Genomic DNA, 24221 nt, shown 5'->3' on the forward strand with positions numbered 1-24221 from the left:
TTAGGTTGAGGAAGATCTCTATCCCTAGTTTTCTGAATTTTTTTTTAATCATGAATGTGTATTAAATTTTATGAAATGCTTTTTGTGGATTGATTGATAGAATTGTGATTTTTCTTCTTTAGGCTATTAAGATGGGATAGACTGTACTGAATGATTTATCGATATTGAGCCAGCCTTACATCGTTGGAATAAACTCCACTTGGTCATGGTGTATCTTGTTGAATTCTATTTGCTATTTGCTACTATTTTGGTAAGGAGTTTTTTTGTCTGTATTTGGGAAGGATATTGACCTATTGTGTGTATGTGTGGAAGTTATATTTTTGGTAGTGTCTTTGTCTGGTTTTGGTATTAGAATAATACTGGCCTCATAAAATGAGTTGAAATGACTCCTCTTCTGTCTTCTGGAAGATACTGTAAAGAATTGTTTGTTTGTTTTTACACTGAAGTATCTCTATGTACAGTGAGTTATTAAGGTAGGTATCTTGGGTGTCTGCAGTTAAGGTATCTGGGGTATCTGTAGTAAGGGAGGCATCTTGGAAGACCCGTTCAAGGAAGTTCATTTAACCCAACTTAACGAACCTTATATCCTTCGTGTACTGACGGAAACACTGGCAGCACCCAACGAGGCCCTATTTCCGGATCAGACTGTGCCAATTTGAGTAGATGCGGCAAGGATGAGAACCCTCGCCAGATCTCCTCGGATGGCGCCAGGAGAGCTGCTGGTGACGTCTTGCTCTCTTGGGTGCAACGAGGCGAAAGGTAGAATTGGTATTCTTTAAATGTTGGGTAGATTTCTCCAGTGAAACCATCTGCATCTATTGAGATGATCATTTGACTTTTTTTATATAGTTCTTGTAGTACCATTTCTGATGCTCTTTATTTCTTGGTATAGATCCACATTTCCATCTGGCATCATTTGTTTCTGCTTGAAGGACTTCTAACATTTCTTGTAGTGTGGGTCTGCTGCTGCTGAATTCTTTCAGCATTTGTGATGTCTGAAAAATCTTTATTTTGCCTTCACTTTTGAAATATTCTCTGGGAATAGAATTTGAGGTTGTCAGTTTCTTTCTTTCTGTACTTAAAAGATGTTGTTCTACTGTTCACTCATTTGCCTTGCTTCTGACAAGAAATCTGTCATTCTGATCTTTGTTCTTGTGACTGTAACATGTGTTTTTTGTTCTACTTTTAAGATTTTCTCTTTATTACTGATTTTGAACAATTTGATTATGATGTGCCTTAGATTTCTTCCTGTTTCTTGTGCTTGAGGTTTGTTGAGCTTTTCGGATTTGTGCTTTTATAGTTTTCATCAAATTTAGAAAGTTTTTGGTCATTATTTACTTAAAATAGGTTTTCTGCCTCTTCTCCACCTTTGGGGATTCCAATTACTGATATATTAGGCTGTGTGATGTTGTTCCATAGGTCAGTGATGCTTTGGGTTTGTTAAGTTTGTTCCCCATTCCCCTTGTGTGTTTCATCTTGGGTATATTCTAAAGATTTTCAAGTTCACTAATCTTTTCCTCTGCAGTGTTTACTCTGCAGTTAATCTCATTCAGTGGATTTTTCATTGTAGTTTTTATCTCTAGAAATTCAGTTGGGTCTTTTTTGAATCTCCTGTGTCTCTTAATTTTGTGAACACTTGGAATACAGTTAGAACAGTGGTTTGAATGTCCTGTCTTCTGATTCTAACATCTGTGTCAGTTCTAGGATGTCTTCAATTGATTTTTCTCCTTGTTATGGGTCATATTTTCCTGATTCTATGCATGTCTGGTAATTTTTTATTGACTGCCAGCCATTGTGTATTTAATTTTGTCGGGTGTGGGGTATTTTTGTATTTTTCTGAATAATCTTGGACTTAAGGCAGTGATTGGAGGCAATTGAAGGGTCTTCTCATTTGTTTTGCATCTCTCAAGGGATTGCTGTGCTTTGCTGCCTGATATCTTGAAAAACATTGTTTCATACGTTACATTAGTTGAGTTTGAAAGAGTTTGATCCTTCTGGGTCTTGCCTTTAAGATTTGCTAGGTGGGACTGAAGCAATAATCAACCTACGGCCAATTGTTCCCCATTCCTAAGGTAATACCCTTTTCTATCCAATGCACTATGAATCGTGAGTTTTTCCTCCTTGGCTTGGTTTTTTAACTTTTTTATTTGGTTTTAAACAACCAAAATCTTAACAGAAAGTTGATAATACAATATGAAGAACTTAAAAAAAAAAAAAAACAACCCCAAATCAAAACAATTTTAAGTGAGGTGATCTGATGCCCCCTGAAAAATTCAGTGGGCTTTTCCTACAAACAAGGACATTCTCCTATGGAAACCACAATCTAAACCTCAAAATCAGGAAATTAACATCAATGCATTACTACTCTAATCCTTAGACCCCATCCACATTTCAGTAATTCCAATAACATTTTTTTTTATTATAGCAAAAAAAAAAAAAAAAAAAAAAATCCAGGTCAGAATCACACATTGCATTTAGTTGTCGTGTCTCTTTGGTTTCCATCAGTCTGGAAGAACTCTTAGTCTTTTCTTGATTTTCATGACTTTGATACTTTTAAAGATTACAGGCCAAATATTTTTTAGAAGATCTCTCAATTTGAATTTGATTGTCTGAGGTTTCTTAAGATTAGATGCTGGTCAAGCATCTTTGGCAGGAATAGCATGGAAACGATGCTAGTTTTCCCATTGCTTTCTAACAGGTTGTCTCATTACTTAAGTTGATCACTTTAACGAGTTAATTAAGGTAGGTTTTGCTGAACTTCTACACTGAAAAGGTACTGTTTTCCCTCTTGCAATTAGTATTTTGTGGGAAGGTACTTTGAAACTATGTAAGTGTTTTGTTTCTCATTCAGTTTTCAACCTATTCACTTACTTATGTCAATGTGGACTCATTTTCCTATTTTATTTGATGGGTTAGTAATCTGTTAATGTCATTATTGAACTTGATGCTCAAATGACCCCAGATCTGGCCAGCGGGAACCTTTTCAAGCTTGTCTTTTTGACAGTTCCTATCATTCTTTGAGCACTTCTTTGCTTTCTGACACAATAAGATGTTCCAAACTTATCTTGTACTTTCTCTGCCCCAGCCCTGGAATCGGCTATTTCCCCAAGGAGTTCTGGTTCCTTTTAGAGAATTATTGTATTTAGAACTTAATGTCTGGGTACTAGGTATATTCATTGCTATTGGGTGTTGCTGCTTCCAGACTGAGCCAGGAAATATGTGTATGTTCAAAAGTCACATTACAGGGGCTCTTGGGTGGCTCAGTTGGTTAAACATCCTACTTCAGCTCAGGTGATGATCTCACTGTTCGTGAGTTGAGCCCCGCATTGGGCTCTGTGCGGAGAGCCTGGAGCCTGCTTCGGATTCTGTGTCTCTTTCTCTCTCTCTGCCTCTCCCCTGCTCTCGTTCTGTCTCTCTCAAAAATAAACATTAAAAGAAACTTCCCTTATAAACAAAAAGATTACATTTACATTTTATTTCCTTATGGATATATTTATTGAAAACTTTGTGTTCACAGTAATACTTCCAATTCAAACCTAACTCTACAGAATTCTGGTTTCTTGTTAACTTCGCTTGTAAGAAAGCAGGCCCTCCTTACTGGTCTTGGGCTCCAATTAGGCACATTGCCCCTTCACCCCTACCCCATGTGGATGCTCTCCTCTTTCACCTTGCTTTCCTGGGATCACAGCACCTACTCTGGTGGTTTGAAATGCCACTGCCGTCCCTGCTGCCCTGTGGGTACCTTGCTTGGACTCTGATGCTCCATCATGCTGAGCAAGCCTGACCCAGCCCCACATGGCCAACCTCTTTATACCTACCCAGGCTTCCACACCCCACTCTAGGGTGCCCTTGTGCTTGGACATGCTCCTCACCCTCTTGGGTTCTGACACCCATGTACCTCTGTGCAGCACACTCCTCACTCCGCTTATGTTTCAATATCCTTGGCCCGGCTGCCCCTGTGTGTGAACACACTTCTCCCTCCGCTCAAGTTCTGGCTCCCCCTGAGTGAATGTCTTCCTTATCCACTTGGGTTTTGCATTGTATTGCGAGGTCATCCCTTAGGATGGATGTCCTCCTACCGTGCTCATGTTCTGACGTGCCTTGTCAGGGTCTTTGAGGGACATTTTCCTCGCCGAGTTCAGGTTCTGACACCCCACACTGGGCCATTGTCCACATGGACATCTACCTTGCTTTGCCTATGTAATAACGTTAGCACTAAACTGTTCAGAAAGAGCAGAGGAAACGTTAGGGAAAGGGAGGCTTTTAAGTATTTTTTAAGAACAAAAGTTTATCAGTTGTGAAATAGATATGATCTTTGCACATGTTATGAATATGGTTGAAGACTCTATTTCACACTGCAGCTCAGCACGGCAGAGAATTTCTTAAAACTGTATGGAGTATTGTACATGGCTGAGGGGTGTGCAGGCACTGTTTTTCTTGAAATCCAGTTAAATTTCTTCCATTTGCTTTGCTCATAGTGGCATGAGAATCTTTCCATAGGCATATATGGAAAAGTGAAACTTTGAAAGTCCTCGCACAGCAGGATCTGTGTATCTTTATTAATCTGATCCTGAGAGCATTATTAGAAATGAAAAGTTAAGTGTAAAATCTTGAAACGACTTGTTTGTATAATTACACAACTAAGTTAATCATTTTCTAACAAGTCTCAACAATGACTGCATTCTTCTATGGAGGTGTTAACTTGTTATGGGTTAGAAAGCACCCTTTGATACAGCATTTTCGGCCTGGAAAACGGCTTTAATTTCAGAGTTCACTGAAACAAATGGAGACTTGTTGGAAATATTAACACTACTCTTTTGCTTGTTTGTCTGGCTTAAAGGAATCAATGTTCAGTAGGTGATGTTTGCTAGCATGTTCTGAAGCGTATACAGTTTCTCTTGACTATGTTGTCAACTTGAAGATAGTTCAACTGGTATGCATTTTGAAATATACCTTAGCTGCCTCAGCATATAAGTCTGTAACTAAAGAAACAGTGTGGTAAAGTCAGATCATTAGACTAGGTTGCTATTTTGCTTGATAGATAGTAGCTCTCTAGTGTGTGAAGATTTGATGCTGTGAAATGGGCGAGGGGTCCTAACACTGTGTTGCAGTTTGTAGCTCAAAGTAACACTTAAAGGGATGAGGGCCTAGCATTATAGCATGGTTACCATATGCGGGGAAGATTCATTTTGTGAGGAGTTAGTGTTATATTTTTCTCCTAATCTCATAATACGTTGTAATTGAAGAAAAGTAGATCCTAATTGAAAGCTGATGATCCAGCAGAGTGATCAATAGCATGATGCTCTAAAACAACAACAACAAAAAAACCCATTAAGCTTTCCTGCTGCCTGAATATTGTCAAAGCCTTTGTCTGTTTCATGACTTCAAGCTGAGTGTACTTAATCATTTTGAGAACATGGCCCTGAGCACTGAGCATGGCCCTTCCAGTGAATCACTGAGAATTGTGTTCAGAAGAGTGGTATTGAATAGAAATGCTCTCTTGGCTTACTTTCAGGCTTCATTCTCCCAGAAGCAAGAACTGAACAGACCTCCCTTCTTTCAAACACATTTTAGCTGTTGGTGTGTCATTTTTCTGTATTTAAGAGCCAAGGCTGTTGTCAGCAGGTGTGACTTATTGACTTATTGATTCCAAAGAAAAATATCTCTAAAGACTAACAGTCGTGTGTAAGCAGTGTGTTCAGTAAGTTACCTCTTGTCAGAGAGAGAAACAATTATTGGGAGTTGGAAACCACATGTCAGGTGTTGGAGGAAGACTCATTTGTCAAACACTTACTATGCCAGGTGTCAGACTGGGGTTATGAGAAGACAGTCGGTGCCCTCATGGAGCTGCCAGTCTAGTGGGGAAGATGGATATTTAATTAGAGGTACATGGGTGGTTCTCCACTGGTTGCCCATTAGAATACGTTGGGGGAGCTTTAGACAACTACTGATGCCTGGAGATTCTGATTTAATTGTTCTGGGGTGTGGCCTGGGCATTAGGACTTCTAAAAGCTCCTCGTGTGGGGCTCCTGGAAGCATCCAACTCTTGATCTTGGCTCAGGTCATGATCCAATGGTTTTTGAGTTTGAGTCCCATGTTGGGCTCTGTGTTGATGGCGTGGAGCCTGCTTGGGATTCTGCCCCTTACCTGCTTGTGTGCATGCGCACACGCGCGCGCTCTCTCAAAATAATCTTTGAAAAAAAGCCCCTCGGGCAATTGTGATTGCATCAGAGTGGAATGTGGTAAGAACAGCAAGAGTGGGGGAAGCACAGGGAGCCCTGGGAAGGTAGAGGAGGGGCTCTACCCAGACTGGGTTATGGGTATGGGGCATTGAGGAAGGCTTCCCAGAAAAGAGGAGGTGCTGAGCCGAGGCTTGATGAGTGCATTTGTCAAGGGCAAAAGACCGGAAAGACTATTCTTCCCAGAAGAGCACCTGAATAATGTCGAATGGTAAAGTGGTTCGATCATCCTTTGGCTGCTCCGTGTTGATTCAGCTGCTCCCTTGCTTTGACTGTGGTTAGTTTATCCTCTGAGTGTCGGTACCTCCTCTTTAAATGGGACAACAACACGTACAGGGTGGTTGAAGGTTAACTGAGATAATGCATGCAAAGTGCTTAGCATCACGCCTGGCACATAGAAACAGTCACTAGTGGAAGTGTGCAGTAACGATGTTATTAGAGAACCAGAGCATGGTTTGTTCAGACGGCTGCAAGTAGTTCTGTCCAGCTGGATGTTCGGGTACAAGACTGCAGGAGATCAGGGTGGGTGGCAAAAATACTGGTTGGCAGGTGGGCAGGGTTCCAGATCATTGAGGTATACGAATGTAAGGCAATTAGTAGTGGGATATCATGGCAGAACCAGGACATTTCCATGGTAATATGTTAAGCTAGATCATGAAGTGTTCTGGGAAAACTTGGGTCCATATTGGAAAATTGGCTCCGAATATGGTATTCTCAGCATCATTACGTGTACTGAATTAGCAGTGAGTGTTAATAGGACAGAAATAGGATTTTCGGTTCCTTTAGCCAAGTAGTTAAAAATATTGAGCATCTTGAAGAGTAATGGAGGAAATAAGCAGTCTCAAGGTAGTCCCAGAGACTCTCTGGAAAGTGTTATAGGCTTAGTTGTTTATAGGCTTAATGAAAATATTAAGAGTCTCTTGGCCATTTGCATTTAGAAGAGACACTTTTAAATTTGTTTTTTGTTTTTTTTGTTTTTTTGATTTGCAGAGAAATAGAAAATGCTTCCATCTGCATTGGCTTCACTGGCCCTTAAAATAACTTATGTATATTTGTTGGTATGTTATATAACTTGTCACAACATTAGTCACCACTTCTTCCATAAGGCAACATGTAAGTGATCATGGATAAGCATGACTATAACTTATAATTATAGTCCAATTTGTTCTTAGTGTTTTTAGTCAGCTTTTTGCCTTTTTTTTTTTTTTTTTAAAGAAACTGTCATAATCTTTGGCTCCATGTAATAAGAACTCTGGCAGCTATTTGAACTGAGTGAAAAACTTAGGTAGTTTTATTATTACTCATTAGAATGAGGCAGTAACCATGGGTAGCAAGAGAAGAAGAGTAAGCTTCAGTGCTTCTACAAATGCTGCTTTTCTTTGAAATTATTTTATTGCAAAAGCGCTGTGGAAATGATGGATTCTTGAGGTAGACCTTAGGATTATTTTATGTTGTATGTACTAAATTATTTGGAAGAAGAGTTCCATTTAACTAGATCAATGGTTCATTCTTAGAGTGAGATCACTAGTCCAGCAGCGTCGCTGGTACCTGTTAGTAAACAAATACAAATACTTGGGTACTTGTTAGAAATGCTTATGCTTGGGTCCTACCCTGCCCCCCCCCCCCCCCCCCCAGCCCCCAAACTCTGGAGGGGGCTGGAAATCTCTCTTTTCACATTTTGACAATCATGGAAGTGTATAATCACTTCTGTCATTTATTGAAATCTTTCAGACCCCAGGAAGGCTAGTCAGTACTTCCTTTATTCCTTCTACTTAATGTTTGATTCTGATTATGTGCCAGGAACTGTTTATGTACCTGGGAAACACTAGTGGGTATGATCAATGAAATCCTTGCTCTCCTGCAGTTTACATTCAAAGGAGGGAAACTGACAATGATCCAGATTGTGACAGGTATGCTGTGGAAAATTAAAATTAGATGGTAGAGAATGTGTTGGGGAAGGCCTTTCTGAGGAGGTCAAGTAGAAGCTGAGTTTTGAATGGCAGGAAGGGTCACCCATATGAAGATCGATGCGAAGACTGTAGATAGGAATGAGTTCAGTGTGTTTGAGGAGCTGGAAGAAGGCCAGTGTGGCTGGAGTGCAGTGAGCACAGGGGAAATGTATGAAATGAAGTTGGAGAGATAGAGGCCAGATCATGTAGACCCTTGTAAGGACTTTTTTTCCCCTCCTCAGTTTTTAAAAATTTTTTCTATTAGAGTGAGTGTGCATGTGCACACATGTGCACGTAAGTGGGGAAGGAGGAGGGGGAGAGAATCTTAAGCAGACTCCATGTGCAGTGCAACACATAGCTTGATCCCAGGACCCTTGGGATCATGACCTGAGCTGGAATCAGGAATTGGACACTCAAAAGACTGAGTCACCAGGTGCCCCAGTTTTGTTCGATTTTTTTTTTTTTAATTTAAACTTGTTTTATTTTTTATTTTTTTAAATTTACATCCGAATTAGTTAGCATATAGTGCAACATATGCTAGATGATTTCAGGGGTAGATTCCTTAGTACCCCTTACCCATTTAGCCCATCCCCCCTCCCATAACCCTCAGTTCTCCATATTTATGAGTCTCTTCTGTTTTGTCCCCCTCCCTGTTTTTATATTATTTTTGTTTCCCTTTCCTTATGTTCATTTGTTTTGTCTCTTAAAATCCTCGTATGAGTGAAGTCATATGATTTTTGTCTTTCTCTAATTTCGCTTAGTATAATACCCTCCAGTTCCATCCACGTAGTTGCAAATGGCACGATTTCATTCTTTTTGATTGCTGAGTAATACTCCATTGTGTATATATATCACATCTTCTTTATCCATTCATCCATCGATGGACATTTGGGCTCTTTCCATACTTTGGCTATTGACGATAGTGCTGCTATAAACATGGGGGTGCATGTGTATCTTTGAAACAGCACACCTGTATCCCGTGGAGAAATGCCTAGTAGTGCAATTGCTGGGTTGTAGGTTTGTTTTGTTTTGTTTTTAATTAGGATAAAATACATATAAAATTGACCATCTTAACCATTTCTGTAGTGTACACTTCAGTAGTTTGAAATATGTGCATCTTGTGCAACCATCCCCATCATCCATCGCCAGAACTAAGACTTGACTTTGACTTTGTGTGATATGGAACACTTTGGGGAGGTTTTGAGCACAGGCCTAACATAAACTGACCTTTACAATAAATGGATTACTGGCCACTGAGGTGAAATCTGACTGAAGGAGGGCAAGAGAGGAAGCAAGATCAGGAGAGTATTATAGTCATCGAGGTGAGATGATGGTGACATGGCAAGGATAGTAGGGTTGGGATGCTGAGAAGCATTCAGATTCTGGATATATTTTGAAGATCAAACCAGCGGTATTGGCTGATTATGACATGTAAATGATTGTGGTATATTGAACAGAGGAGTCAAAGATGATAGCAAGTTTTTTTGGGTCTGAATAATTGGTGGATTTCAGGTGATGCGGATTTAAGGAAGAAAAGCACCATTTGTTAAATTAGAAATGCTTCTAATGTCTATCCAAGTGGGGATGTTGAGTAGGCAGTTGAATAAGGGAGTCTGGAGTCGGGGAAGGTTGGAGACATGATTTTGGGGCTTGTCAGTATTTGCATGGTAATTAAAGCCATGAGGCTGAATGAGATCATCTTAAGTAATGAGTGGAGACCAGGAGAGGTCCAGGACTAAATTCGAGGGTAGGAGAGCTTACCCTCTCTTGCATTACCCTAATGCAAGGGGATTAGTAACGGAGCAGCCAGTAAGGTAGGAAGAGAACCAATAGAGAGAGTGAGATCTTGGAAGGCAAGAGAAGAAAGTGTTTCAAGTAGGGAAAAATCGATCACCTGTGTCAAATGCTGCTGAGAGATTAAGACAAACCCTGAGAATTGGTCATTTTAGCACATTTTAGCAATGTGGAGGTCATTGGTAATTGTGACAAGTTGTTGCAGTGTTGTGGTGGGTTCGGAAGCCTGGTTGGAGTAGATTAGAGAAAGGGAGGAGAAGCAGCAGAGACAGTATAGACAACGTTAGGACAGTCTTCACTTAGTAGGTCTGTACAAAATGCTTCAAGCTAGTGGCACAGGTTAGTGTATCAGAGCTCCAGTGTTTAAAACTTTGGTATGTAACACCTTTCTATGCGCATTATTTGTTATTTTAATTTTCCAAATGAAATTTTGAGATGAAATAAAACCAGTTGCAAAATAGGCTTAAGAAAGCTTTGTTTAGGTCTCAGAAGGAATCTTTCTGATGTTCTTTAGATGACCTAAGAACATTCCTTTTCTTTTATCAAACACTCCACTTTGAGATCCTTTGAATCAGAGGCATGTTTCCATATGACATTTTCCACAATATTTGGTGGCTGTAGGATGCTGACCTGGTAGAGCTTTTTGTACCCTCCTGCAGGGAAAAAAGCACAAAAAATTTTAAGACTCTTTAAAAAAATTTTTTTTTTTAATGTTTGTTTATTTTTGAGAGAGAGAGAGAGAGAGCATGAGCAGGGGAGGGGCAGAGAGAGAGGGAGACACAGAATCTGAAGCAGGCTCCAGGCTCTGAGCTGTCAGCAGAGAGTCTGACACAGGGCTCGAACTCCTTGACCACAAGATCATGACCTGAACCAAAGTGGGAAGCTTAACTGACTGAACCACCCAGGCGCCCCTTCAGGCTCTTTTAAAACTTTAGTTTACTTTGTTTTATTCAGCTTTTCAAATAAAATAGTCTGCTTTACTATCTGCTTTTAAAATTATGTTTGACAATGTGTATTTAAATACCTTGAACATTAGAGCAGCCAACTCTTTTCACTGTAGGTACTTATTTAAAGCAAAATCTTAAAGTTTCTCTTTAGTGAAGGAGTGGTGATCTTCACAAGACAACTAAATAGACCCTTGATCGATAAAACAGAGTTCTCTTACTTCTAAGAAGAGGGAGTATTAACATATTTTATTGAATCTAAGATGCCATTATTTGTAAAATGCACTGTTATATGTATTACTAAGAAAGAAAAAAAAATGCTGCCATTTAGCATTGTAAGATGCAATAGATTGTAAGAGGTGTGCAAATGTGGGGGAAAAAAGTTCATCTTAGAATCAGTGGAGCACAGAATTTGTGCACCAGGAGGGTGAATTCTGACCACTGGCAGGTCACATAGAATCTTTTTGCCTCAGGTTCCTCACCTGTATGTTGAGAAGAATAATAACTGATCCACCTGCCCTCATAGGATTATAATGAGGTTGAAATGAGATGAATGAGAGTTATTTTGAAACGTGGAGTATACTGAGCAAATTCAAAGTATTTATTTGATTGAAATTAACCCTTAGAACTGACAAGGTGACTCAGTTTCTTCTCTGAGCCTTGTCAGGTTTAGAATACAATTCAGTTACAGACATTTAAAAGTATAACATTTTGGGGGCGCCTGGGTGGCTCAGTTGGTTAAGTGTCCGGCTTCGGCTCAGGTCATGATCTCACGGTTTGTGAGTTCGAGCCCCACGTCGGGCTCTGTGCCGACAGCTCGGAGCCTGGAGCCTGCTTGGGATTCTGTGTCTCCCTCTCTCTCTGCCCCTCCCCCACTCACGCTCTGTCTCTCAAAAGTAAATAAACATTAAAAATTAAAAGTATAACATTTTCTTCTGAACGATTTTCAGTCAATCTGGAATTTAGTCAATCTGAATTTCATTTAATCATTTTTTTAAATGTTTATTTTTGAGACAGAGAGCGAGTGAGAACAGGCTCCAGGCTCTGCTGTCAGCACAGAGCCTGATGTGGGACGCTAACTCAGACCTCACGGACCTGGAGATCATAACCTGAGCTTAAGTCGGATGTTCCACCTACTGAGCCACCCAGGCGCCCCTTAAATGTTTATTTTGACAGAGGGAGGGGGTGGGGGAGGGAGAGAGAAGAGTGCGAGTGGGGGAGGGGCAGGGAAAGAGAATCCCAAGCAGCTCGGAGGCTTTATCTCTCGAACTGTGAGAGAACATGACCTGAGCCAAAATCAAGAGTGGACACTTAACTGAGCAACCCAAGTGTCCCAATCTGGAAATACCTTTTTGCTATAGTTTCAGAATCAAAGAGAAAATTCAAAGACAATATAACCCAATGTTCTTGTCACTCAGAATTAACAACTGTTAATATCCTGTTAGTGCTGTGATCTTTTTCAAACTTAATATGAAATATTTATGACATAAAGAGGTAAAAGGATATAATAATGAACACTCATATGCTTGCCATTGCCGATACTGGTGAAGCCCCCTTTGTGGGAATGTTACGTTAAGAAAATTTTTTTTTTTCTAGTGTTTGTTTATTTTTGAGAGAGAGCATGAGCAGGGGAGGGGTAGAGAGAGGGGGAGATACAGAATCCGAAGCAGGCTCCAGGCTCCGAGCTGTCAGCACAGAGCCCGATGCGCGGGTATCAAGCCCATGAACTGCGAGATCATGACCTGAGCCGAAGTCGGACGCTTAACCGACTGAGCCACACAGGTGCCCCAGGAATGGTATCTTTTATTTAGATTAGCATCTTGTCTTCGTAATAGCCTAGTGGTGTAGGGTACTGTTTCTCTTGTTTCAGTCTTTAAGTGAAAATAAGCAAGCTGACTTCATCATATGTATTGTATCCTGGAATATGTGGGAAAGCTACTTTGTGCTAGTGTTGCCTGGGTTTGAGTTTCCTCAGAATTCTTCCTGTGGCTTTGGAGATACAGCTGTGTAAATTCAAAATATGACACCTATGGAATCATAATAATGGCTAGCCTGTTATTTGCCTGGCATTGAACCTAGACAGTTTTTGTGTGTTTTAAGTTTCACAATAATTCTTCTGGTTAGGTATTTTCATTTTATAAATGAGGAAGGGCATGGCTCAGAGAAGCTGAGGACCTTGGCCAAAGCTATTAAGTTGTGGAGCTAATGATTTTGATGAAGGTCTGTTTTATACCATAGCCCACATGTTCTATATCACGCTGCCTCAATCCTTGTCATTAATCACGATCTGTTTCTTTTGTAGGCAGAACCCAGAGACCACGTTTGAAGTGTATGTTGAAGTGGCCTATCCTAGGACAGGTGGCACTCTTTCAGGTATTTGCACGTTCCATTATGATATGTTTATTGTGTGAGATAGCTGTGCATGTGGGGTATGCAGATATTTCAAACAGTGGTTTATCTTTATGTTTAATTGTTTTTCCTTTTATATGTGCTCGCATCATCCCAAGGAATGGAGAATAAGCACAGTGAACAATTTAGAGTCACTGCTATAAGAGGCTTGAAACATGGCTCTTTTCATTGTAACCATTGGGTTTCGGTTTGTATCTTTCACAGATGCCTGGAAGTCAGCTGTTTAATATGAACTATTGTCACCTTGCTAATGAGGAAGGCTAAGAATTAGGTTACAAAATAATATAAAGGGCAATCGCAGCCACTAAACTGGAAGGAGATGTTTTTTTTTTTTTTTAATTTTTTTTTAACGTTTATTTATTTTTGAGACAGAGAGAGACAGAGCATGAACGGGGGAGGAGCAGAGAGAGAGGGAGACACAGAATCTGAAACAGGCTCCAGGCTCTGAGCTGTCAGCACAGAGCCTGATGCGGGGCTCGAACTCACGGACCGCGAGATCGTGACCTGAGCCGAAGTCGGCTGCTTAACCGACTGAGCCACCCAGGCGCCCCTGGAAGGAGATGTTTGAAATGGATTTAATGTAGTATAAGTTTTATGTCTGCCGGTAAAAGACGGTTGGAAATTAGTTGAAGGAAGTACATCCTCTGGCTTTAGTTTTTGGAATAATTTGGACATGTATTCCTGGACAAACAGGGTCTTGATAAAGTAAGAGTATCTTGCAAAGGCTGAGTATATTATTTCTCAACCTAAAATCTTTCTTGGTTAATGAGAAAAAAATAACCCTCTAACCTAGTGCTCTTTTTCTTGGTGAGTAAGAGAGTGATGCATTTGCCAGAGGTATGTCGGGGAGCAACTCTTGGTCCACACACACAGACAATTGTGTTATATTACTTGGTGTTTTAAGGGGAGTGAATTTACTTGGATTAGAAACTTGGAATAATCATGATTCCAGTGATAGTTATGCTCTCAATTGGCTATGCAAGATTTTCAATTTCATTATGTTAGACTGTAACACTCCTAACATAGCTACCTTTCGTTCAGTCTCTGTTGTTCTGTTGTCCTATGTGCTTGACGTACATAGTCCATCCTTACAACAGCCCTCTAAAGGTAGCTGGGTGGCATCTTCATTATACCTACGAGAAAATGGAATCTCTGGTCAAATAACTTCCCAAGATCACATAGCTACTGTGTAGGATAACCAAGATTTTTGGTTCAAGTCTTCTTTACTCTGCTAAGTTGAGGGCAGTGACCATGTTGGGCACGTCTCTTCATGTCACCTGCAGGGCTTTGCAGAAGGTCACTAATATTAAAATGCATGAATTTCTCTTAATATCAAAAGTGCGATAACTGTGTGCTTCACTTTCTGGATTATGGAATGAAGGCTGTGAAACATGTTACAAATTTGTGGTCATTCCAGAAGCAGAATGTTAATATCCATATCAAGTTATGCCTCTTATTCTGCATCTGCTATTAGGTATGCCCTGGCAGCAGCTTCTCGGTAGGCTGACTTTACAGAGTGACCATTTGATGATGGCTATGATTTGACAGATTTAAGGACAAACCTTTTCTTATTTCTGCAGTTGCTAATATCTCCTCTTGCAATGTTCTAGGATTTCTTCCCCCCCCCCCCCCCCCTGAAGTTAAGATGAAATTTTTTTCGAATATGAACAAAATGCGAAACGTACCAATATGATGGAAAAATAGGCAAAATGCAAAGTCTTTATCATAATTCTCTTACCCAGTCACCTAGTTCCTCTTCCCATAGACAACGTCTTTCTTGTTTAACCCTTTATTGTATTTTGAGAACTTATTATGAAAATATTAAAAAAAAATGAAAGTTATAAGAATGGTCAAGTGCGTATGCCCTTTCCTTGGATTCATCAGTTGTTACCATTTTGTCATATTTGCTTTAACACGCTGTATGTGTATACATATTATTTTTGCTGAGCCATCTGAGAATAAGTTGTAGACATAGTGACCCTCTACCCCTAACTACTTCACCATATATCTCCTAAGAATTTTCTTACATAACTCTAGTACAATTACTGAAATCAGAGAATTTAATGTTGATATAATGTCAGTTGTCCATATTTAAATGTAATCAGTTGTCCCAGTAGTATCCTTTATAATAGCATTTTCCTTTCTGATCCAGAATCCGATTCAGGATCATGCAGTCCATTCAGTTTCACATGTATTTAGTTTCTTTCAGTAAAGAATAGTTTTGCAGTCTTTCTTTACCTTTTACGACAGACACATTTTGAAGAAGTTAGGTCTGTTGTTTTGCAGGAAGTCCCTAGATTTGGATCTGATCATCTCATGATTAGATTCAGGTTATGGATTTTGGCAGGGGTCTCTTTGTGATATTGTGTATCAGATCAGCATGTACATGATGTCTATCCCATTATTTGTGGCAAGAAGTACATGAAACTTATATGTACATTTTAACAAACAATTAGCAAGTCAGTGCCCATGTTACTGCTGTCCAGGCTAAGAAATAAAATGTTGCATGGGTCTAAGGAAATATTGTTCCTGGCAAGAGGAATTCTTCCCTGGCCCTGTGCTTCAGTGGGCCTTGCTTTGGCCATCTACTGTGGGGCAGAGAGTCTGTGGAGCCCATGGGACATGCCCACTTAGAGCCTGAACCCTTCCATGGTAGACCACAGTTAAGTACCTAGGATCTCAGAATTTCTTGCCCACATGGCTCTGAGCTTGTTTCCAGAGCCTGTGTGAGTCCCTTTCCTAGGGTCCGTCCTTCTGAGGGTGGACTAGGCTGCTGGTGTAGACAAGAGATGGCCTAAGTGTGGCTGTTTGTGGAGAGTAGGGTATGGGGTGGAGCTTGGACTTGTGAGTGGAGGTGCGAGGTCCTTGGCAGTGTGGGATGGAGAAGGGGGTGATGAGCAGTGGGCCAGTGGCTGTTTCTCTCTGTACCACCATGTTTCTGCATGGAATGCTAAGGAATCCAAAAATTCTCTGTATGAGTCTGTCTTTCCAGGCAATTATAAAGGTATGTTTGTCATGATAGGAGGATAGATCAGATTTTATGTAATAGTTTGTAAGCTTGCTTCATATCTTTTAAATATTTACCCATGGGGTATGTGGGCCTCTATTCGTACTCTTGCTGAGGCCCTGTAAATGTTGGAGGTGGGTTTGGTTGGCACCCCAGAGGTACCTCCTTTGCTTTCTCCAGAGGTAACAACTATCCTGACTTCTAGGATAATCATTTCTTTGTTTTTCTTTCTAGTTTTACAACATAAGGATACCTCCTTGAAAAATAGAACTTAGTGCCTGTTTCTGAATTTTATAGAAATAGGATGATTTTTTTTGTGGAGTTTTGCTTTTTTGCTCAGACTATGTTTGTAGGGTCCTTCATGTTGTGTGTAGCACAACATTCATTTTCGTTACTGTCAATGCACGTTAGGATTATATCCATTTTATCCATTCCACTGTTGAAAACACTTGCTGTTATTTGCCGAAGCAATACTTCTGTGATCTTTCCTTATACATGAATCTTGGCACACTTAAACGTATGTTTCCTTAGGATGGATACCATACTTAATTACTGGATCATACTAAACTGTTTTTCAGAATTGACTGTGCTAGTCTATACGTCCTCCAGCAGTGTTTGAGACTCCTTATGGGCCTACAACTTTGTCAGTCCTTCGTACGATTAGATGTGTTGATTTTTGCCAAGGTGATGGTTCTTTAGCAGTATCTCCTTGTTGTTTTTACTTGCAGTTTCCTGATGACTAATGAAACCAAGCACCTTTTGTTTATGGGCCTCCTGAATAGCTTCTTTTTTTAAAGTGCCTGTTCAAGTCTCTTGCTAATTTTTCTTACTGAGTTTTCTGCCTTTTCCTCATTGATTTATAAGATTATCTTTGTCTTATGGATGCCATTATTATCCTAATTATGGATATTAGGAATATCCTCTTCCACTGTATGGTTTTTCACTCTCTTTATGTTACCTTTGATCAGAACGTCTAGATTTTAATGTAGTAGAGTTGATCAGTATTTTCCTACCCTCCAGATATGAAGGTGTTTTCCTCTAAGAAATTTATAGTTTTGCCTTTAAGTCTTTATTAAGGATTTTAGTTTTCTATTAGGTGACTAGCTGATTTAAAAATTGGGAAACTGGGGGTGTCTGGGTGGCTCAGTCAGTTAAGTGTCTGACTCTTGATTTCGGCTCAGGTCATGATCTCAAGGTTGTGAGATGGAGTCCCACGTAGGGCTCAGGCTCGCGCTGGACGTGGAGCCTGCTTAAGATTCTGTCTCCCTCTCTCTGACTCACCCCCACTCACGAGCGCACATGTGTGTGTGTGTGCTCACTGTTTTTCTCAAAAATAAATAACCATAAAAAAAAAAGATTCTCTCCTTTCCTCTCATTCTGCTCCCCCCTGCTTCAAAAAAAAAAAAAAAAAATTGGGAAACTAAATAGGGACACCTGGCTGGTTCAGTCAGTAGAGCATGCAGCTCTTGTTCTCAGAGTTGTGAGTTCAAGCCCCACACTGGGCATGGAGCCTACTTAAAATTTTTTTTTAAATGTTTTTGTTTATTTTTGAGACAGAGACAGTGCATGAGCAGGGGAGGGGCAGAGAGAGAGGGAGACACAGAATCTGAAGCAGGCCCCACGCTCTGAGCTGTCAGCACAGAGCCCGACGTGGAGCTCAAACCCACAGACTGTGAGATCATGACCTGAGCTGAAGTCGGATGCCCAACCGACTGAGCCACCCAGGCGCCCCGAGCCTACTTTAAAAAAAAATTGGGAAACTAAATAAGGATGAATTACTGGGATCTGCTACTCCTTTACTTAAAACATCTTAAGGAAATGATCAGGTACTTACTTCTAGGAGTGCCTGGTTGGGTAGAGTGTGCAACTCTTGATCTTGGGGTTGTAAGTTTGAGCCCCATGCTGGGTGTAGAGATTACTCAAAAATAAAATCATAGAAAAAAAAAATGATCAGGTACTTCAAAATCATACCTAAAAAAAAAAATTCCCCCACAAAAATGACAGATGTGAGAAAGGGCAGTAAGAAAACTTACTAAACTTTAAAAACAGTTCTTTTCCCCTCGATTACATGTCTACATTACAAAAGACATGTATCATAAGCTCTCTGTGTGCTGTGCTCTGAAGAGCATCCCATGACATCCATGGAAGGGACATGTGATCTGTCAGTTTCACTTAGTGCATGAAGACCCATGACACTGAATGGGACACCTTGGAAACATTGTGCCCGTAAGGTTTGGGAACACAAACCGAACTCACGGTGCCGCTCGCTTTCTTTGGGAATTTGTAAGACTTCTTACTTGCTATTACCAGGAACTAAGCTGTCACTTAGTATTTGATTTAAGGTACCCTTTGTCTATTTCTACAATCTTCTTGTTTTTAATAAAACTTACTATGTTTGCCTTTTTCTGATGTTATTGAGTGTATTATTGTCTGCCACTTTAAATGATTACAAGGAATCTCCCTTAAGATTAGTCTTTGTTCCTTGGATCTGCATCTCTGATCTCTGCCAAAGTATCTGAGCAAACTTAGGTATAAACCTTATGCTCTACAGTACTGGTGTCTGGGCATAATCTTCTCTTTGAAGTTTGTTTGCATCCCCCAGAGGGATTAATTCCCTGCTGTGAGAAGGTGGGTTAGAAAGCACTGAAACTACTTTACGGGCCTTTAATTGGAGGATTTAGTATACATTTTGTTCTATAAACTTCTGTGGGAGTTTCATTCTTACAATTTTTCTTATACTGTGGTATGTTATATCCTCATTGTAAATAAAAAAAACCTAAAAATTTTCTCAGGTTATTTGAGTACATATTGACTGATTATCCTAGCTTGTGTGGTTGTTTTTTTTTTTCTCTTTAAATTTTTAGTAGTTTTCTGATTGGGTTTTGAATATGCGTACAATTTAGACATTTTTGAAAAATTAGAGAAAAATCCTCACTCAGTGGGTAAACACTGTTAATGTTTTGGTATACTTATTTCCTTGTAGTCTTCTTTTGTGGGTGGGTGTGTATAAATAACACCTATAAACTTTTTCCCCGAACTCTTGCTGTATGTGTGTTTTCCTTGCCATCTCCCCCAAATCATTAAGCTTTTTCTGAAATTATTTGTATAGTTTTGTGAAAATCCTTTCAGTTGCTGTGAATTATTATATCATGTTAATGAGCAATAGTAACTTATAATTGGATCTTTAGACTGTTTCCAGAGTTCTCTTGTTGTAAATAATGCCGGCAGACATCTCTGTACAGTGCTTGCTACTTAGGTGTGTGATTTTAAAAAGAAGCTGGAACATTTCGAGTAGAGATTTGATCTACTTTGCTCTTCATTTTTATGCTTCTTTGGCCATGTCCCATTTTGTGTACTCCCAACTTATGCATTTGTTCAAGAGCCCACCTTTATCCAGGGATTCCGGAAAACGAACAGAGCCATCTCGAGCCGTGAAAGCTGCCGAAGCTGAGTTCAGCCTGTCTGACAGAAGGTCTCGGAAGAGGGTGCTCTTGCAAGAGGGATGAGCCGGCCGGTCCCATGATCAGATGGTTCTGGCCATGCCGAAACTCTGGAATGCATTCCAGACACAAGTGTCTCCTTACAGCTGGCATCCCTGGGCCACTGCGTGGGCAGCCGCTTGGCCCCGGAGACTGGCAGCAGCATCAGGTTCTCCAAGGCTGTTCGTGCCCCCACCGGCTTCCTGCGGTGTCGGCTCCCCGCCCAGTGTCCTAAGGCAGTAGCCCAGGGGCCGGTTGGTAAAGAGAAGTGGACGGCCCAGTTGAGACACTTGTGGGAACTCGGAAGGAGGTTAGCTGAGGTTTGCAGCTCTAATCCGTTAACGTTAAACCAACAAAAACCCTGGCTTTACAATGTCCCTTGAATATCTGTTCCCATTTCTGGATCAGCAGTATCCTGAAGAAAACTGAGTCTCATCCAAATGAAGGGATTGAATGAGCCTGATTTGTTATATTCTGAATTTGAGCTCTCACTTTGCAGGACTCCTAATTCTACGAACTTCGCCTAGATCTGTGACCCCAGTGGACACTCAACTTTGTTAGATATTTTTAAAAAATTGATTTAAAAAAATAACAATTTACGCTGTCTCTTTAGAAGTGGAGCGGAGGGAAAAAAAGAAAAGCCCTTTGAGAGTTGTTTTACTTCAGATTAAAATACTATTAGAGGTACTAGCTAAATTTATTATCTTCTTTTCAGTAATGTAATCATAGCAAGCTTTTGAAGAGTGGTGATAAAGTAAGCTGACTTTTACTGACTTTTCATAGTATTGACTTTTCATAGTATTTGACTTTTCATAGTCAAAAGTTGACTTTTCGTAGTATTACTTTGTTACACCTTAACCCTATAAGATGGCTCTTATTTTTGAAGAAACTGAGGCTCAGAAAGGTTAATTTGCTTGCTTGGATTGGACAACCACCAAGTTGTAAAATCAGGATTTTAACTTCATTCTTGTAGCATCGTCCCAAAAAGTACTGGCTAAGAATACCTGCATATGCAGTAATTAGAAACATCAGATATTGGGAGGGAAGAAAAATCAGGCTTGTACAGAAAATCAGGGGAAGGGCAGTTTTCATTCATGAGCTGTACAAGGATTTCTTTCTTTTTGTTGTTTTTTTAAACGAGTCAGCATGATTACTTTAGCTTTTCTTTCTTTTTCTTCTCTTGAATTTTTCGGTGAAAGTGAGTCCATTTTTATGGAGTATTAAGGTATGAACCATGATTGGCAGTGATGTAGGGACAGATTACCACTCACTCAAAAGATACGGATTCCCTAAAAGTCTTCGTAATTTTTCCTGACTCCTAAGTACTTGACATGCTTGTTGGAAAACCTCTTACTTGGGCTAGAGATGTGGAACCTCATCTCACTGTACTTTTTTTTTTTTTTAGTTTTTTAATGTTTTTTTTTTATATTTGAGAGGCAAAGAGAGGCAGAACACGAGCAGGGGAGGAGTAGAGAGAGAGGGAGATACAGAATCTGAAGCAGGCTCCAGGCTCTGAGCTGTCAGCAGGGAGCCTGACATGGGGCTCGAACTCACGGACTTCAAGATCATGACCTGAGGTGAAGTCGGATGCTTAACCAAATGAGTCACTCAGGCGCCCCTCATTGTACTTTTGAAGCTGATTTTCAAAAGGGATACCTTTGAGAATCGTAATGTGCCTATGTTTTAGTATTGTTGGAATATTTCTTTAAACTATAGTTGAGCCTAGTTGAGCTCATTGTGTTAAAGCTTTTGCCTACCACCTAATGAAGTAAAAAGTATTAGCTGAATTATACAGGTAAGAAAAGTAGCATTCCATGTGGGCAGAAATTCCTTTCTTGTATCTGTATATTCCAGCAGATAGAACAGTACCTGGCATATAGTAGGCCCTCAATAAGTATTGGGTAATTAAAGCATAGAAATAAGAAGTGACTTGTCCAAAGGACAGAGTTGGAATGGGTGTGTGTGTATTTTTAAGCTTATTTATTTATTATGAGAGAGCTCACGCGTGTGAAAGTGGGGGAGGGAGGGAGGGAGGGAGGGAGGGAGGGAGAGAGAGAGAGAGAGAGAGAGAGAGAGAGAGAGAGAGAGAGAGAGAGAATCTCAAGCAGGCTCTGCACCGTGAGCATGGAGTGGGGCTCAAACTCCCAAACCGTGAGATCGTGGCCTGAGCTGAAATCGAGTCAGAGGCTCAACTGAACTGAGCCACCCAGATGCCCCCCAAGAGTTGGGATTTGAAGTCTAGTCTGACTGTGTTCTTTACACAAGTTTATGAAAACTGTCATGCAAATTATATGTGTGAGTACAGCTTAAAGAATAAACAAAAATGTACATACCACCACTCAATTTAGGAAATAGAACATTTTGTATCTTTGAATCCCTTCTCAAGATGCCTTTCTCTACTGAGATTACATTTTGAGGTTTACCTTAATTATGTATGCTTGCTTGAAGCTTATGCTTTTTTTTTTTTTTTTTACACTATGCTGATGCTCTAAATTGGTGAGGTAGAATGACTTTGAATTGCTGTTCTTAAAAAGTCACAGAAATTGAGCCACATATTTTCTTAATATTTAGTTATTTGAAGCTGATTCCAGATTTCATCCTAAAGTGTGCAATTTAGGGGCCATCTGGGTGTAAATTACAGTGTAGGAGAGTTTCAGGATTTTTGGTAATTCATGGCAGTATGATTCGTGCTGCATTTGTGGTTCACAGTGTAAGGCCTTTGGCCCTCTAGGTGGAACAGCAGTTCATTGATCTACTAAACCATAAAATGCGTGGGAGCAGCAAGTTTGTTGATACAGATTTTAGTTCCCTCAAAATACAGTTTGAGTCTCATTTTGTCAACTATAAAATGGAAGCCTCAATAGTACCTACTTCATTTAGTTGAAAGGTCAAATGGGAGTGCACCGAGCATGAGACATGGAAAATTCTTAGTAAATGAGAGCTATTATTTATCATTTGTTTTAAAAGTTATTTTAGAGAAGGTTTAGGTTTACTGCAAAACTGAGAGGCAGTTGCAGAGGTTTCCCGTATTCCCCACCCCAGGCTTTCACAGCCTCACCCATTGTCAACATGCCCCACCGAAGCAGGACGTTTGTTAACTATCCAAGAACCTACACTGACATATCGTAACCACCCCAAGTCCATTGTTTATGTCCTGGTTTACTCGTGGTGTTGTATATTCTGTGGTTTTAGAGAAATGTATAGTAACATGGGCCCATCGTGACAGTATCATCCAGAGTATTTTCAGTGCCCCCCAAATCCTCTGTGCTCTGCCTGTTTATCCCTTCATGCACCCCCAAGCCTGGCAACCACTGACCTTTTTTATTGTCTCCGTGATTTGGCCTTTTCCAGAATGTCATATAGCTAGAATTATACAGTATGTAGCCTTTTCAGATGGGCTTCTGTCCCTCAATAGTACACATTTAAGGTGACTCCATGTCTTTTCATGGCTTCCTAGCTCATTTCTATATAGTGCTTAATCACACTGCATCGTCTGGATGTGCTACAGAGTATTTATCCACTCACCTACTGAAAGACATCTTGGTTCTTTCAGGTTTTGACAATTATGAATAAAGGTGCTCTAAACACTCACGTGCAAGTGTTTGGGTGGATGTAAATTTTCAACTTCTTTGGGTAAATACCAGTGTGACTGCTGGATGGCAAAAGTATGTTTAGTTTTTTTGTTTTTTGTTTTTTTTTGTTTTTTGTTTTTTTTTTAAGAAACCACCACAGCTGTCTTTCAAAGTAGCTGGACCCTTTTGTATTCTGCCAGCAGTGAATAAGAGTTTCTACTTCTCCATATCCTCACCGGCATTCGGTTTTGTCGGTGTTCCAGATTTTGGGCATTCTAATACATGTGTAGTGGTATCTTGTTTTATTTTGTTTTGTTTTATTTTTAAAAAAATTTTTAATGTTTATTCATTTTTGAGAGAGAGAGAGAGAGAGAGAGAGAAAGCAAGCAAGCAAACAAGTAGGGGAGGGGCAGAGAGAGAACGAGGGAGACACAGAAACCGAAGCAGGCTCCAGGCTCAGAGCTGTCAGCCTGATGTGGGACTTGAACTCCCAAACTGTGAGATTATGACCTGAGCTGAAGTCAGACGCCCAACTGACTGAGCCACCCGGGCTCTCTGGTATCTTGTTTTAATTTGCGTCTCCTGATGACATATATGGAACTTTCACATGCTGATTTGCCATCTATATATCTTTTTTGGTGAGGTGTCTGTTAAGCTGTTGGGCTCACTTTAAAAAATTGGATTGTTTTCCTACTGAGTTTTTTGTTTGTTTGTTTTTTTAAGAGAATGAGCATGTGCATGAGTAGGGGAGGGGAAGAGAGAGGGAGAGAGAGAGAATCTGAAGCAGGCTCCATGCGCATCATGGAGCCTGATGCAGGGCTTGATGTC

General features: G+C 40.2%; 1 protein-coding gene across 21 annotated transcripts in view; it reads left to right on the plus strand.

The window, feature by feature from the left end:
• The window catches only part of DENND1A (DENN domain containing 1A), a 513465-nt gene that overhangs the window by 30327 nt on the left and 458917 nt on the right, over positions 1-24221 (plus strand). For 20 of the 21 annotated variants that reach the window (XR_009251413.1, XM_058694192.1, XM_058694190.1 and 17 more), the window contains one exon: positions 13229-13299. The exons of the other annotated variant lie outside the window; for it this stretch is intronic. Coding sequence is in view for 19 of the 20 variants with exons in the window: in XM_058694183.1 (XP_058550166.1) it covers positions 13229-13299 (71 nt within the window). In the remaining variant the exon portion in view is untranslated. The remainder of the gene's footprint in view (positions 1-13228; positions 13300-24221) is intronic. 21 annotated transcript variants of the gene reach the window in all.

This window comes from Neofelis nebulosa, chromosome 12, assembly GCF_028018385.1.
Source record: "Neofelis nebulosa isolate mNeoNeb1 chromosome 12, mNeoNeb1.pri, whole genome shotgun sequence".
Lineage (NCBI taxonomy): Eukaryota > Metazoa > Chordata > Mammalia > Carnivora > Felidae > Neofelis > Neofelis nebulosa.